Source organism: Chelonoidis abingdonii, chromosome 9 (assembly GCF_003597395.2).
Source record: "Chelonoidis abingdonii isolate Lonesome George chromosome 9, CheloAbing_2.0, whole genome shotgun sequence".
In the NCBI taxonomy this organism is placed as follows: Eukaryota; Metazoa; Chordata; order Testudines; family Testudinidae; genus Chelonoidis; species Chelonoidis abingdonii.
The window spans coordinates 78,602,684-78,618,983 of NC_133777.1; the positions used below are offsets into that span (position 1 = coordinate 78,602,684).

A 16,300-nucleotide genomic window follows, 5' to 3' on the forward strand; every position below is an offset into this window, starting at 1 on the left:
GTAAGAAATTTGTATGCCCAGTTCCCCTTAAAATTAATGGGAATTGGGTATACAAATCTCATTTTAATTCTGCATGTGCAATTTCCCCCCTGCAAATCAGATATTTAGAGATCTAAATGCTATCCTATGTACTTGTAATTTTGCCGCTGTTAAATTAATAGTGTAAAATCCAGAACTGGGATGGGGCCCCTTTAATAACTTAGCCCTGTCTGCATATCAGCAATTTGTCTAGTTTCAGCCCAACATTAATTTTTATGGGAGCATTATGAACCGCTGAAATTAAGGGGTTAAAAAAACCTGACAAAGTTCTGTCTAAAGTAATGTGAATGTTGTCCCTTCAGATCATCCCATTCAGAGTGACATTTTAACAGGTAGATTGTTTACACTAGGTCAGATTAAAATGACAAGAACTGTCATCCTTATGAAAGTTTGCTCTACTGAACACTGCGTTTTTCCTTTATAACAGGGGCTTCCTTTGTGCCACTGGGGCATATGCTGACCCAGAAAATAGCATATCAGATTGCAATGGGCCTTGCCTACCTGCATAAGAAGAACATCATATTCTGTGACCTAAAGTCAGATAATATTTTAGTGTGGTCCCTGGATATTAAAGAGCATGTCAACATCAAACTGTCGGACTATGGAATTTCTCGGCAGTCATTCCATGAAGGAGCTCTTGGAGTGGAAGGCACTCCTGGATACCAAGCCCCAGAGATTAGGCCTCGAATAGTTTATGATGAAAAGGTAACTACGAAATTTCCATTGAAGTGGCGCAATTCTCATCTATAATCCAATGAAAAAGATGCTCATCAAGGCCCTTCATGGAGTTTTATCATGTGCTGACTAAAGCCAAAGTTTTCAAAAGTGGGTGGCTAAAGCTGTGCTACTGAATACATATTTAGGCACCCAGGTAAAAAGCTTGATTTTCAGAGGTGCCCAACAACAAATTCTCTTTAGAGGGAGCTGCAGGTACTCAGTACCTCTGAAAAATCAGGCCATTGTTTAGGTGCCTAACTAGGGTTTAGGAATCTTAACTTGAGGCACCCACTTTTGCAAAGAGGCCCTATTAAATGGAATCACTGATGAAGAAACGGAGTGTGTCATTGTGTTAACTGTCCTCAAGATATGAGCATGGCACATGCAAACTGGACTCCTTATTCATAATACTGATTGCAGCTAGATTGGAAATGTCTGTATGTGCCATGGAAGATTCCTTGCTGGGAAAAAAGTGATTTGGATTGTTCGTTTAGGTCCATTCATTCTTTCTAGAAGAAATTAACCCCATGCATAGGAGCCAGCCTAAGGGCTAGACGAAACACTTAAGAGATGCATAAGCCTGGCCCACTGCACAGGAGTGCATTTCACCTTCCATGCATATGCTGAATGTGCTGCCGATCTTATTTTATTACCTCTTAATACTTATTTATGTATTGTTTGGTTTCCATCACTGCTGTCAATGTTATCCCAAATTCTAGCAATACGATAAAACTCCCTTCCAAAGAAATAGCCATACCCCATCTATGGAGGCAGCTAATTGCTTAACTGTGTGATATTTGCCTTAGGTGGACATGTTCTCCTATGGAATGGTCCTATATGAACTATTGTCTGGACAGCGGCCTGTGCTCGGACAACATCAGCTTCAGATTGCGAAGAAGCTGTCTAAAGGGATCCGGCCCATTCTGGGGCAGCCGGGCGAAGTGCAGTTCCACAGAATGCAGACGCTCATGATGGAATGTTGGGACACTAAGCCAGAAAAGGTACACGTGTGGGGGGAGACAATTGATGCTTTTTGACCATTTATCTACTGCTTGTTACTGGGGCAGCCCCCCTCTACATGCTAAGGGCTAGATCTTCAGCTGGTATCAATGGGCACTGCTCCACTGACACCTGCTAGTGATTGGATCCTAGACTTGCATTGACTTCAGTTTGGGTTCCATGAATGGAGCAACTGTATGCTTACCCTGAAGGTAAAATCATGGCCCCTTGAAGTCAATGGCAAAACTCTCATTGACTTCAGTGGGGCAAGAGTCCACCCTTAGTTACTAAAAACCACTGACGTGTCATGCTGTGAATACATCTATAAGGAATTCAGGAGCTTTGAAAAAAAAGGCACAGTGGGGACAGGAAAGGGTTTCAAATACAAAAGGAGATTACACTGTACTACATCTTTCTTTAATCATTTTTGGAGCCACAGTTCTTCACGTAAGGGCCAGGCAGAGCTTTGATTTACAAACACTTATACTCTCTGATGAGTATGGCTCTCTTCCCTAAATTTTCAAAGTGCTAGAGGTTCATAGATAAAATCCTAATGAGAGAGGGGTGGAAAGAGAGAGATTGGCCTTGATTCTTGTAATTTATGCTGGATTTACACTGAAATTCAAAATCCTGTCCCACAGGTGCTCCCTGAGTTTTGCAAGAAGTTTAAGGGATTGGAGTGCAGATTTGGGCACCTAACTACCTTAGGTTCTTTTGAGCTCCCCAGCCTATGGAACTATAGATGTAATAAATAGTAATTATTATGAATGTATTGTTTATTCTTGACCTGCAAAAGAATCAGTGTGTATAATTTTTTTTTCTCAGCGTCCATTGGCCATTTCTGTTGTAGGACAGATGAAAGATCCTACGTTTTCTACTTTCATGTACCTGCTCTGTTGTGGGAAGCAGTCTTCCTTCTTTTCTTCCCAAGGCCAAGAATACACTGTGGTATTCTGGGATGGGAAGGAAGACACCAGGTAGAGGGTTTGTTTTTATCCTTTTTGATTCTTCCTTGCTTTCACTATTTGTCATTCATTGCATTTGGTTGATTACTTAAGCCATACATTATTATTTCTGCTCCCTGATTGGATAACTAAATCATTTTAGACAAGAGAGTAACAAGTTATGCACATCTCGTACACATTTCAGAACTTATAACTACTTATGCTAAAATAGTTGCAACTTCTGGGATTCATATACCCATTTTTGAATACCCAGGGTTTGTTCAAATACCCATATAAAATCAGAGTGAATCATAGTGAAACAAACAGTGCTTTTATTCACAAAAATATTCATTAATCAATTTTTTTAAAATTATGTTACCATCTCAAGGGCCTTCATCCTTTCTTGATGTGTCACATCTTTCATTTGGCCAGTAAAATAATCAGAGTAACAAGACAAAGTTGGAGTACACTTAGCAAACAGTTAATAGCAGAAAAAGTTTTTAAGTGTCTGAATTTTTCCCTCTTTATGATATACTTTCCTCTCCCCCAAAAAAGATTAAGAGTATTTTATACATCTGCAGGATGATGGGTAGCTAAGGAACTGACGGTATGCATGACCTGGCCAAAAACACTAGGTGATCTCCAGATTGTACAGTGTAAACACATTAATAGCAAATACTTGCTAATGCTGGTTTACTGTTGGCACTGTTGCTATAACAAATTACATTTGCTCCTTTCAGAAACTACACGGTGGTAAATACAGAGAAAGGACTCATAGAAGTGGAGAGAATGAGCTGCCCAGGAATGAAGTTATGCTGCCAGTTAAAAGTTCAGAATGCACTATGGACTGCCACAGAGGTAAACGTTATCCGAAATGTGAGCTCTCTTCTTGTCGGTTGCGTGCGCTTCATTGCCTTACTGGAGAAATCTTTATTCATGTGTGTTATAAAGAAACATGCTATTAGCTTAATAAATTAGTAGTGTAAAGCTCAGAGAATCAACATGACAATGGATGTCTCAAATGGGCAGTCAAACTTTACATCTGCTTTCTCACTGGTATATTGTTTCCACTTGTTATTTAGCTAGTGTCTAGAGCCTGCTGGTCCCAAGACCATGGTTCTGCTGTTCTGAATGAACATTGAAACGAAAGCTGTCCAACATAAAACTGTCCCAGGTTATAGCACATCAGCACTGAGAGATTCTATCTGATAAAGAACCCTATCTGTAAGTCAGTGTTTCCCAAACTTGGGACGTCGCTTATGTAGGGAAAGCCTCTGGCAGGCCAGGCCAGTTTGTTTAACCTCCCGTGTCCGCAGGTCTGGCCGATCGCAGCTCCCACTGGCCGCAAGTCGCTGCTCCACCCCAATGGGGGCTGCTGGAAGCTGCGGCCAGTACGTCCCTTAGCCTGCAGTGTCTCAAGTTTGGGAAACACTGCTGTAAGTGATAAAGGGAAGGGGCGGATGAAAACACATTGAGACTGGGGATTTAAAAAGAGGCTGAAGGGAGTTGCAAGTCAGTGAGAAATGGGGGCCTAACTCTCCTATGCCCTTTAAAATCGCTGCCTAAGAAGATAAGACCAAGATAGCGCAGTGGATTTCTCTCTCTAGGTCCCTATCTACTCCTCAGACAGAACTATGTTGAATGTAACCAGGCACTGACACAAAACAAGAATATTCTTGCAAAAGCCGTTGAGCCATTACAAACGAATTCCTAAAAGTCAGAGCTTCACAAATGGAAAAAGGGCTAAATGAATTGGATGAATTATTTGTAATAGGTCATTCAATCAGCTCTAATTGCATGTGCATGGACACTGGAGCTGAGTGAAAATTGGAATTTACATCCCTGCAAGTAATTCTGACATTTTGACATTTTATTTGCCCTGAATCAGGTCAAAAAAAGTTAAAATATAGGTATTTTTCACAGAAAGAAAAGATCAGAAAAATTTAAATTTAGAAAGGTTGAAACATTTCATTTTGACATTTTTGATTAAAAATTAAATATTTTGACATTTTGACAAATGAGATATTTTGTTTCAACTTGAACTGAAATTAAATGTTTAGTTTTAAGTCACTTCAACATTAAACTGCATCTCCTTACAATGCCACATCCCTTCTTCAGAGCTGTAGTTCTGTTTTTTCATGCCCTCATTCTTTTGTATGGGCTGGGCTCCAGGGCTGGACTACATCTCCCACAATAAACCCTTCAACTTGATCAGAGGGGAAACTGCAGTGCATCATGGGAGCTGTAGTACAACCAAGAGGCCCAGTCGATATAGTAGGGAGGGCATGAAGCATCTGGGATGCTAAGGCAATGGGAGATGCAGTTTGATGTTGAACTGACTCCAAATGAAATATTTTGGTTCGGTTAAGCAAACTAACTAGAACAACATATGTAATTTTGATTTTCCTGGCAGAAAATTCCCTAACAACGCTAGTAGATGTGAACTATGTGTGGAGTCAATCATATTTTCACCTGATTGCAGATTTGATAAAAAAAAAAAATCTGATCTTTGTACTACCAGACAGTGTTTGGTATCATATACTGCATTAAGGGGAATCCAAGCCCCTCCAACCAGTATGGATCACGGAAACCAAAACAATCATCAGGGAGAGGACTTTTAACATAAAAGTTGGCTAAAAAAGAACTAAATTAAATCCAAAGTGGAGATTTTTGACCTCCAGAAATACAAATTGGATCATTTTATAGGGAACAAATTTGAGACAGTGTATGTGTTAATATGAAAAGCAGCTAAAGTAAATTATTACTGAATTCAACATAATTTCATCTGCTCTTGTTCATTTGCAGGACCAGAAGATTTATGTATATGGCTTACAAGGCATGTGTCCTTTAAATACTCCACAAAAGGGATTAGACACTCCGGCTACCGTGAGCTGCTTCTTAGCGGTTCCTGTTATAAAAAAGGTAAAGAGGAATGTTTCTCACAATTGGAAAAGGGTATCCATTGAACTAGAGTCTCTGCTTATGGAACCAGGAGCCCAAGATAATGTTGTTTTTCACTATCCTTTGCATAACTAAAGGACATTGCTGTGAACTCCTCTAAACTAGAACTTGCTGGCAAAGCAAAAAGAGCAGTTTGCAGGTCGCTGTGTCCAAGCCAAGGAGAGCAGAGGCCTGAAAGTGTCATGGAGAGAACATGAGGCAGGAGGGTCTAGAAATGGCACTTCAGAACCTGCTGGGGAAATAGTCAAAATACACCTGCTTTCTTTACATTGAAGCTTTCCAGCTGCATTGCCACCTCATCATTAGAAAAATTTAGTGTAAGTGAATGAGAGAGATGGGTAGAGGGGAAGTAACTGAGTGATTAAGATAGATATTGGTTAATTCCTAATGTAGGACTTGAGTATTTCTTTTAAGGGCATATTTATTGGACAGGCTACATGCATGCAGTGTGTACGTGCATAAGTGTCACCTATGCCTTAACAACAGCCCTTTTTCTCTTGGGTTAGGAATTTGCATACCACAAAAAGGCAGGCTAGGGATATTATCTCCCCCTGGTATTAACAAAGGGAGGCATTACCTGGTGTATAGCTAGTAGTCTTATTTTTGGAGACATTTAAAGTCCTATCATAAGCAGGCTCTTAAGATAAATGTGGCAATGTGGCATTACTGGCTATTGCAGTCAAGTTTTAGGATAAATATAAAAATATTTTCTGATTGGTTAGATTATTCTCGGTTTTACCTGTAACAATTTAGAGTGAAAAAGTCACATTATTATCCATTTATTTTCAATATCTCTAATTATCTGAAAGCTTATTTACATGCCAACATGCTGCGTCTAGTAACTGCACAGAACAGTTTTCACAGTGCTAATGAGGTTGTGGGGAGTTATTTTATACCATGTGCCCATTCTGTGTTACTGTGCGTTTCTGATTCAGTGACTCAGACTGCTGTATAGTTAGAGAGATGTGTCCCTGAGCAGAGGGTGAGCACAGGGTTAGTGTGCACTGCTTACATCCCTTCGGGTAAGTGGAATTTACAGGGTGCACAGACCTGGTGCTGACACAGGAATGAATTTCACCTCCTGGGAGGCTGCTCCTGTTGACTTTTTCTGGCTTCCAAAGCTACAGAACTTTTCCTCCCCGACGTTTGCTGCCTGACACCTGCCTTATCTCTCTTCTGCTACCTTGTATTTTGTCCAGAGAAGTAGAATGTGCCTTTCATTTTGAGACTTTCTGCTGTCACACTGATTACAACCCTATGGAATTTCTAGTGGGTCCTAGGTCTCCTGGATTATCTTCCAGATTGTGATATGTCTAATGAATGTAATAAATAATTCCAGACCCTACAATAATATTGAATCTAAACAATTCTCCCTCCCCACTCCTTCCCTCTCCCCTCCAATCAATGTCCTGTCAGCAGAATTCCTTACAGGACATTTTTTCCTCCTTTCCGTGTATGGCCTTATCTATGTATGGCAGGCCAGTCACCAGGAGGAAGTGCACGCAAGGTCTGCAAGAAGCTAAACTTGTTTACAAGAGTTAACAGTTTTGCTGAACGAGTCACTTAAGGCCTGTCGTATTAAGCTGTCAAGCTTGCTGTATGGAATAAGCCTCTAAAGAGGAAAGAATCTTGCACTAAGGCAGATGGGAACGTTGGCCTTTTCCAAGCACAAGAGCCAGCTAGCTGATGAAACCTGAAGTAACACACAGTCAGATCACTGCCATGGGATTTTGCTCATAAGGGAAATACTTTTGACTGGCTACATTTGGGAAGACAGATCCAAAAGAATAGTTTCCCATGCTTCTTTTCTCGTCCAAAGGAAACACCAGAGACATTTGAAAGACGCAGAGTGAAGCCCTGAAAATAAACCCTCCACCTCCAAAAAAAAAAAGAAAAAACCCAACAAAAAAAAACAACAGAGGAATTGAGGAATTGAAAATGTAATTTTGATGGTTAATTTTTATGATGAATTCTAATGACCAGATAACAATAAAATCCTCCAGACCTCCAGAAAGCAACTTCTTTTTCAATCTGTTTCCAATATTTTCATAAAGAAAAGCAAGAGAGAGGTTGGAACGTGTGTCGGGACCTGGCCTTCATAAGGAGCCTAGGACACATAAAAACAAAAGCTGCATTTAAAGGCTGTAGCCTGCCAAAGTCTTCTGTGCCAGAAGGATCAGCCAGGGAAATGGGATGGGGGAGTGACAAAGTCTGTGTTGTTTGAGGACTTCGTTTACCTGATATCTGATGATTTCCAGTAGGCTTAAGCCTTACGCTGTACTGTAGTTATGAGGACAGAATGTCTTGGCGCAGGCTTATCCTCTGTGCTGTACAGTATGGCACACGCCCCCATTTCGAGGCAATTCTCACTGGCACAGCTGGACTTTTGGCAGGCCAGAGGCTTCCAATGCAGTTTTGTTTCTGTGTTTTTGTTGGCTCTTCTCGCCACTAAAATGTCGAAAGTGAATTCCAAGAAAGTTACTTAATGTTAATGGAGGCTGCTGTGCTGCTTGGATTTGGTCACTTTTTTAATATCTTGGTTTGGAGACATCTACTTTACGTCCGCCACATCCCAACACACTGGTGCCTTGATAGCATCAGGGAAGTGTATAGCCCTTGTGAGCATGTGGCTTTCATAGCACTTGCATGTTAAGTCGCTAGCACTCTTACCTCGGGACATGCAGTGACAAATGTGGGTTCAAGCCCCTTCTTGGGACAGGAATTCTCATGCCTTACTTGCCAAAGTGTTGGGGGCAACCTCGGTGCCTGAATAAAACAGGTCCTAATGTCCAAAACTTGAGTCATGCTGTGGCTGAGCATAAAATGGCTGCTGAATTTGCCTCCACAGTGATTGTTAACATATTGGGCCTGATCCCCCAGCTAGTATAATTGACGCAGTTGTGTTGCTTCAGTGAAGCTACAAGTCTGAAAGCTACCTTGTTCTGTTCTGTTGTAGCTGACACTAACCAAGGAGATCAGATAGACTTTTATGATGCTGAGCCAAAAGAAACACATCACTTGCTAGCCAGACTATCTTCTCCCAAGGCACTTAGTTGTGGAGGAGTTTAAAAAATCTAACAGTGACTCAGAGCTGGGGATGGGGGCGGAAGGAGTGAAAAGTCAGAGAATAAAGCCTGCTAAAATGTGACTAGTAGAACTGACTGACAATTCCCCATCAAAACTCTTTAATGTAAAATGACCTTCTGTGACATAATGTTTAGGACACCCAGGTCTGCGAGCTACTCTGTTATCCCTCTGTCTTAGCAAGAGTGAGAGCTGTGCTACTGCTGCAGTGTGTCAGGTCCCCGATGCACCAGCCTTGCAGCATGCTCTTCAAGACTCTGCCAGTCTAAACTAGGCCTTGCAGATAACAATCAGTGAACTTCAGTTCCCCACTGCAGTGTCCCATCACTCTCACTGGACACTCTTAGAAATTTCTATGTCCGCTGCCTCCAAAAGGACAGAGCACACATCAGTCTATCAGATTAGCTGAATTCACTTTAATACACAGCATTGAGATGGTTTTGTAACAAAAGAAGAATAGGTTTGTTAAGAAAGAACAGAGATCTAAGTGACACTAAACAAGGGGAAAAGAGACAGATCTGGTTACAAACAAAACAAAACACGCTTTCTAGTGCCTAAAATTTAATCTTAGCAACTTACAATCTTTGCCTGAGCAGTTTTCTTACTCACATAAATACCCACATAAAGTTACCAGCATCTCCAGCCTTCCAGACCAGGGGATCCAACTTTCAAAGGCTCACAGGTTGCTGTTCCCAGTGTCCCCTAAGTGATGGGTTACTCAATGTCTTTTTGCTCCCCTTTGTGTTACGGATATGGATGTTGAGTTTTTACCTCTTACGACCTAAATGACCTGTTACTCACCTCCTTGTGGGACTGCCCTTCTCCCTGTGTGATGAGCTAAGATCTGTGGAGGTGCTTGGGCTAGAATTTCTTAGGCCTGGTCTACACTGGGGGTGGGTATCGATCTAAGATACACAACTTTAGCTACAAGAATTGTGTAGCTGAAGCCGACGTATCTTAGTTCGACTTACCTCGTGTCCTCACAGCGCGGGGTCGTTTGCCGTGGATCCCCCGTCGACTTTGCTTCAGCCTCTCGCCAAGCTGGAGTACAGCAGTCAATGGGAGAGCGATCGGGGGTTGATTTATCACGTCGACACTACACGCGATAAATCGATCCCCGATAGATCGATCGCTACCCGCCGATCCGGCTGGTAGTGTAGACATAGCCTTAGTTATACTCACAGAGGGGCCTCTGGGAGGGCCCTTGGCCTTGGAACTCATTCCCCCTGCCTCGGTCTGAAATAGCCTGAATTTGCTGAGCTTTTGGGCATGCTGCAAAATACATGTTTGTACCAGGAGTGGGTCCTGGTTTGAGGATTGGTACCTAGGCAGGGTAAGGTACTTGTCAGGGTCTGGCTGCTGGGTTTGGTTTTCACAGTAGAATAAAGTGTTAAGAGGCACCAAGCACCTGGGCTAGACACATTCTTACAGTCTGATAAATTGGAAAAACCCAACTCCTCTTCTCCTGTGAGGTGAGCGTTATTCTATCTGTTTCACAGCTGGGGGAGCCAAGACATAGGGAGGGTTCTGGCATGTGCCCATGGTCACACAGTGAGTCAGATTCCCAAGATACCCATTTCCCTGTCCTTTAACTGCTGTCTCTCAGGTTTTCACTGTATTGGGTTAACCGGGCCAGGCAGAACTTCTGACAGGCTTTAACATTCTCTCTTGCTGGCTGTTTTGTTATGCTTTGAGCATTCTGCTGCGGCGGGGGAGCAATGTCGCGGAATAACAATCTGTGCTGTGTGTAATTTAACGCCTGACTTTGGCTGCCACACAAAGGAGACCCTCTAGCTGTGTGTTGAGAATGACTGTGGTGCAGAATATTAGGGGTTGGCTATGATGAAATTCGTGCAGTGTCCGACTTGCTCACTGTGCTGTAAGTTGCCACAGCCAGTGTGTGTTCATTAATCATAAGCACCTCCAAATTCTTCATCGTGCTTGTCAGCCTGTCAGCATGTTCTCCGAAGTGCTGCTGACATCTCCATGTGTCTACAGCATGATCTGGGGCCCCAGACCTGCAGCCTTCATATGGATTCTTCATCTGGATGAGTCATACTGGGTTAGCCACTGCCAGTGGTGCAGTTTGCATGGCATTAGGTTGAGGATCAATAATTTCATTTTCTCATTTGTCAGAGTGGCTCCCCTGGCAGAAGCACCACTCTGCTTTATTCCTAGTTTGAACTAATCTGCACTTGAAACAGTTGGGTTTCCAGGCATGCAATGGCTGTCTCAGAGTATATCACAGCCTGAGTTTGCGCCTTCGGGGTGGGCTGCATGGCCCGTCTTTTCCCCCATACCTGTAAGATGATGGGGGATGGGTAGGGCTGGGGAGAGGGAGTGGGGGGATTGTGTGTATAGGTTCATTAGAGTTTTTTAGGTTTCGTTGCAGGGTAATTTAATTTGCTTTTGGGGTAATTGATCGGTCTATTCTGATATTGTTGGGGCACCCAGAATATTGGATGGGGAGCTCTCTTGTTGCAAAACAGTACACATCTACATGGAGAAACAAATCTTTCTCTCTCCCACAGAACTCCTACCTGGTGCTGGCAGGACTGTCAGATGGACTTGTGGCAGTTTTTTCAGTGGCACGTGGCATCCCAGAGGACAGCTGCTCTTACTTGTGCTCACACACTGCAAATAGGTCCAAGTTCAACATCCTGGACAATGACCCCCGGCAGAACCCCTACCCTGTGAAAGCCATGGAAATAACAAACAGCGGCGCCGAGGTCTGGTACAGCAATGGCCCTGGCATTCTCATCATAGACTGTGTGACCTTAGATATAAACAGGAGGCTGGAGCCCTACAACCCTCCATCTGTGATCACATCTATGGCATGTAACTCGGAGTACCATGGGGAGGAAGTGATTTGGTGCCTGGATGATAAAACGAACTACCTGGTGATGTACCATACTGCAACCTATCAGCTCTGCGCGCGGTACTTCTGTGGTGACTGCAGCCCTTTAAGAGACATGTTTACAATCCAGCAGCCTTCTGCAGGGATCCCTGCTACAACAGCTGTACACCGGACAGTGCTTGAGAGTAACTCTCTGGCTGATATGAGCATTATCTACAGTCCGGAGCTGGGCACACAAATATTAAACCATCAGGACTCCCTCACAGACTATTGCTCAGTGTCTTCTTACTCATCCTCCCCTACTAACAGAGTAACTAGGTCCTTCTCCAGTCTGCCAAGCTCTCCTGCAAGCTCATCCAGCGTGCTTTTCTCCATGGATTGCGAGGAGTCTGACAAATTTCATGAACTGATCCCTTCCCCAGACAGATCTGAAAATGATGCTACACCAACAGACGAGAACACATCTCATCTCCAAGCTGTAAAGATTCTTCCAGTAAAAGACCTCATCTGGATCCCTAGGTAAACACAAACTCAGCAAACAAGATCCGAGTCACAAGTGGAGCATGAGTTTGCCTTTAGGGAAGCTTTCAAGGACTTGGGTTTTGTTTCTAATTGTAATTTCACATCAAACTTGCCCAGGCTGGTGTCTAGCAATAAGATACAGCAAAAAAAACTACATAACTGTCCCAGAATTTCAAGTTAGAAACCAATGTTTCTACAACATTTGGATGGTATCTAGTGTTGCCCATTTGGCAAATTTGAGGTCTTGCAGGATTGTTTCCATTAGGACAAGAAATCCTGATACAAATCAGGTGTATTCTTGCTGCCATCTTGTTTGTTTAAAAAAAAAATGTACTCAAACTGTTGTTCCATGGACAGAGTAGAAACAGCAATCCCCAAGCCTGCCGAAGAAGCTGTCCCTCTGTCTCCTCTCAGGGTCATGTTCACCACTGCTTTTGCTGGCTTTCTGCCTCTAATGCAGAGGTGAAAGTAGGCCGATACTGGCCAGTATGGTGTACTGGTAAGAAGTGGCCACCAGTAACCAGTCTGTACACAGCCCATGGTAAAGCGCTGCCGTGGCAGTGCTTTAAGGACCCTCCTTAAATCACTGCCATGGCAGAACTTTAACATCACTGCCCCTTTTGCCCCCCCCCCGCCCCCAGGGCCACCGACAGGAGCAGCAAAAGGGGCACTTGATCTGGGGAATGGCAATTTTAAAAGGGCCCAGGGCTACCACAGCAGTGGCCAGAGCCCCGGGCCCTTTAAATCACCACCAGCCCTGCCCCCCCCTGCCCCTTCTGCCTGAGGCCCCACCCCTTAAAGTAATTTACCTTACTTTCACCCCTGCTCTAAGGGTATGTCTATGCTGCAATAAAAGCCTGGGATAAGTGGAACTGGAGTCAGCGGACCTAGCCATTGGAGTTTGAGTCCGACTAGCTGGTTTGTTTACCTGCTGCATCTGCAGGTCTGGCCAATCGTAGCTCCCACTGGCTGTGGTTTGCTGCTCCAGACCATTGGGAGCTGCTGGAAGCAGCGCAGGCCAAGGGACGTACTGGCTGCCGCTTCCAGCAGCTCCCATTGGCCTGCAGCAGCAAACTGCGGCCAGTGGGAGCCACGATCAGCCAGACCAGCAGATGGGACAGGTAAACAAACTGGCCCAGCCCGCCAGGCAGGGCCAGTGCAACCATTGAGGTGACTTAGGCGGTTGCCTAGGGCGCTGGGATTTGGAGGGCGCCATTTTCTTCGGCAGCGACTGTGGCGGCCAGATCTTCGGCCGCCCTGGTTGCCGCAGGCATTTAGGTGGAGGGAGCTGGGGCAGGGGAGCATGGGGAGGGCCGCCTGCAGCAAGTAAGGGTGGGGGGAGTGGCATGCAGGGGAACTCCCTGCCCCAGCTCACCTCTGCCCCTCCTCCTCCCCGAGCACGCCATGGCTGCTTCACTTCTCCCGCCTCCCAGGCTTGTGGCACCTAAGCTGATTGATGCTGCAAGCCTGGGAGGCGGGAGAAGTGAAGCAGCAATGGCCTGCTCGGGGTGCTCGTGCTTGGGGTGCTTGTGCGCGGAGCAGGGGTGAGCTGGGGCGGGGAGGGGCTCAGGGCGGAGGGTGAGGGCTGGAGAGCTGCCGCAAGCGGTCACCTCAGGGCGAGGGGGGGAGCTACTGCAGGGGCGGAGTGCGGGGGGAGGGTGCAAGGTGGAAGTTTTGCCTAGGACGTGAAATGTCCTTGCACCGGCCCTGCTGCCAGGGGCTTTCCCTAAACAAGCGGCAGTCCCAGTTTGAGAACCTCTGTCCTAGTTCCCTTCCAGCATGTGGCTGCTCTAGCCCTTTGTTCCTGGTGCAGTGTGGGAAAACTTGACTGTGCACCAAACTTGACTGTCCAGAGGACAAAGAAAGTTAGCCAATAGGATTGTGGGATACTTAGCGGATTCCCAGAGCATGAGTCCAGTGGGGCTGTGTCCATACTGGAAAGCAATAGGGCTTGAATCCTGGGTCCCGGTTTGACTCAGGATTGGACCCTCCACCCCATGGGGTCCTTCAACCCTGGGTCTGAGCCCTGGCTTAGCATGATATCTGTGTAAAGAGAAGGGGGTTAGGCTTGAGCCAGAGTTCAAACCCCCTGGGCTACATTGCAGTGTAGATGTATCCTAACCTGCGCACACCCTGCTACCAATATCCCTGCATTTGCAACCAAATAAACCCCTCAGCCCACGTGGCTTAGTGCTGACCTATTAGGGCCTTAACTGGCCTGTTGCTTTGAGTGGGCAATTGTCTGCAGTTGTTTTTACAACATAAGGAACTTGATTGCTCCTCCTTTTGAGACTGAAAGAGAGTGTTTGGTACACCCATTGTCTTTAACAAGGTCTGTGATCCTCTCTGGATTTCAGCCTTACCCCCTGCTGGCAGCCATCAGCATATGTAATCGGAAAAGCTACCGTACATGTGCTTTCCCTGACTGTCCATGCCAATGTTGTTGAGCATGATTGTCTCCCTTTTGTCTGTAGGCGCGGTGGCGACATCATAGTTATCGGGCTGGAGAAAGAAAGTGGCACGCAGCGCGGCAGAGTCATAGCAGTATTGAAGGCTGGAGAACTGGCTCCCTATGGGTGAGATTGAATTAGCGCCTGTACTGCATGTTCATAAAGGGTTCCATCAGGGGACATGCACCATCAGTGTCAGAGTGCAAGGCCTGCAATCCTCCAATTGACCTCTCTCCCTTCAGGGCATTCTAGTGTGGATTCCATGCCACAGAATGGCATAGGGATCGGCAACCTTTGGCACACGGCCTGCTAGCGTAAGCTCCCTGGTGGGCCGGTTTGTTTACCTGCCGTGTTCGCAGGTCCGGCCGATCATGGCTCCCACTGGCCACGGTTCGCTGCTCCAGGCCAATGGGGTCTGCGGGAAGCAGTGTGGGCCGAACCTGCGGATGCGGCAGGTAAACAAACTAGCCCGGCCCACCAGGGGGCTTACCCTGGTGGGCCGCGGGCCAAAGGTTGCCGATCCCTGCCATAGAGCAAGCTCCCAGCTGGAGGAGTCACTGTAATTAGGTTCCAGTTTTACAGACAGGCCCTCAGTGCAAGTTGGAGCAGCCCCGTGGCTGGGGTGGCCCTGGATTGGTAGAGCAGAGCATGCTGTGACTGGCCCCTCCTGCTCCTTAAACTGGCACAAGCAGGAGAAGTTGGGGTAGATCTTCTCCCGCGTGCCAGATCAATCCAAACTTGCGTCTTCAGGCAATGGTCATGATCTGCCCCAGAAACATCACAGCAAGTTGCACCTCCAGAGCTCTACCTAGCTGCCTTGTTTCCCAGGCTAAGTCAGTGTGACAATAGCACCTCTCATTTTGCAAATGGCCCAATCCTGCCAGGTGCTGACTTCCCTGGGCTTTGCATAGACCCGGCACCTGGCAGGAGGTCTTCAGTGCTCGGCAGACTCAGTCCCTGCATGAAGAACAAGAAGAGTATTTACTACAGAGCGCAGTGCTTGTCTGTGGCTTCATTCACTCAGTGCAGGTTGAAGTTCTGGCTCTAAATAAGCACCTTTGTACCAGCTGTAGCTCCTGGCACTCTGTGGAAAACAGTTATGGACATTAATTTAAAATGCTTCATGTAGCAACTGAGCTTCCAAGTAAATAAATAACCATGGTATAGTGTTGGGTTGGTTTTTGCTGACCATTTAAACACCAATATGTGATTGTGCTATTTATGGCAAGACAGAACAAATAGAAGTTAAGCTGTGCTGTGTGTAATGAATGGCCGTTTATTAATAAACAGCACAGATAACATGAAATCAAAACCTTCCTTTCATTCTCTTCCATTGTTAGTTTGTGTCTTGTCATGTCAGGTATAGTGCTTTGTCGCTTTTATTACCTGCATAGGTCTATTTACCTAGGTGGACTCCTTTCAGAGATTCATCTTATTTAAAAAAAACAGGAAGGAAAAGGATGGGGAGTCGAAGATTAGATGAAATGGCCATTGCTAGAAGTGTCCCATTTTACAATATTGCAGCCTTGGTGATTCAGGCACAAAATCCATCAACTCATCCTCTACCAGCAGGACGAAAATGATGAAAAAGCCAACAATATTGCATTCCCAGTGGCAACAACTTACTTCCCCTGCGTGTGGAGGTGTCTGCAAGGCTGCAATATCACTAAGATGGAGCCAGATACTGTACTGTGCCTCTGAGGAGTGTGGGGGAGGGGGAGAGATAA

General features: G+C 45.3%; 1 protein-coding gene across 4 annotated transcripts in view; it reads left to right on the forward strand.

Moving 5' to 3' along the window:
• LRRK1 (leucine rich repeat kinase 1) overlaps positions 1-16,300 on the forward strand; it is a 113,814-nt gene that overhangs the window by 95,566 nt on the left and 1,948 nt on the right. For all 4 annotated transcript variants that reach the window (XM_032766053.2, XM_032766054.2, XM_032766052.2 and 1 more), the window contains 7 exons: positions 467-744; positions 1,563-1,757; positions 2,581-2,732; positions 3,440-3,557; positions 5,505-5,621; positions 11,276-12,120; positions 14,598-14,699. In XM_032766053.2, the coding sequence (XP_032621944.1) occupies positions 467-744; positions 1,563-1,757; positions 2,581-2,732; positions 3,440-3,557; positions 5,505-5,621; positions 11,276-12,120; positions 14,598-14,699 (1,807 nt within the window). The remainder of the gene's footprint in view (positions 1-466; positions 745-1,562; positions 1,758-2,580; positions 2,733-3,439; positions 3,558-5,504; positions 5,622-11,275; positions 12,121-14,597; positions 14,700-16,300) is intronic.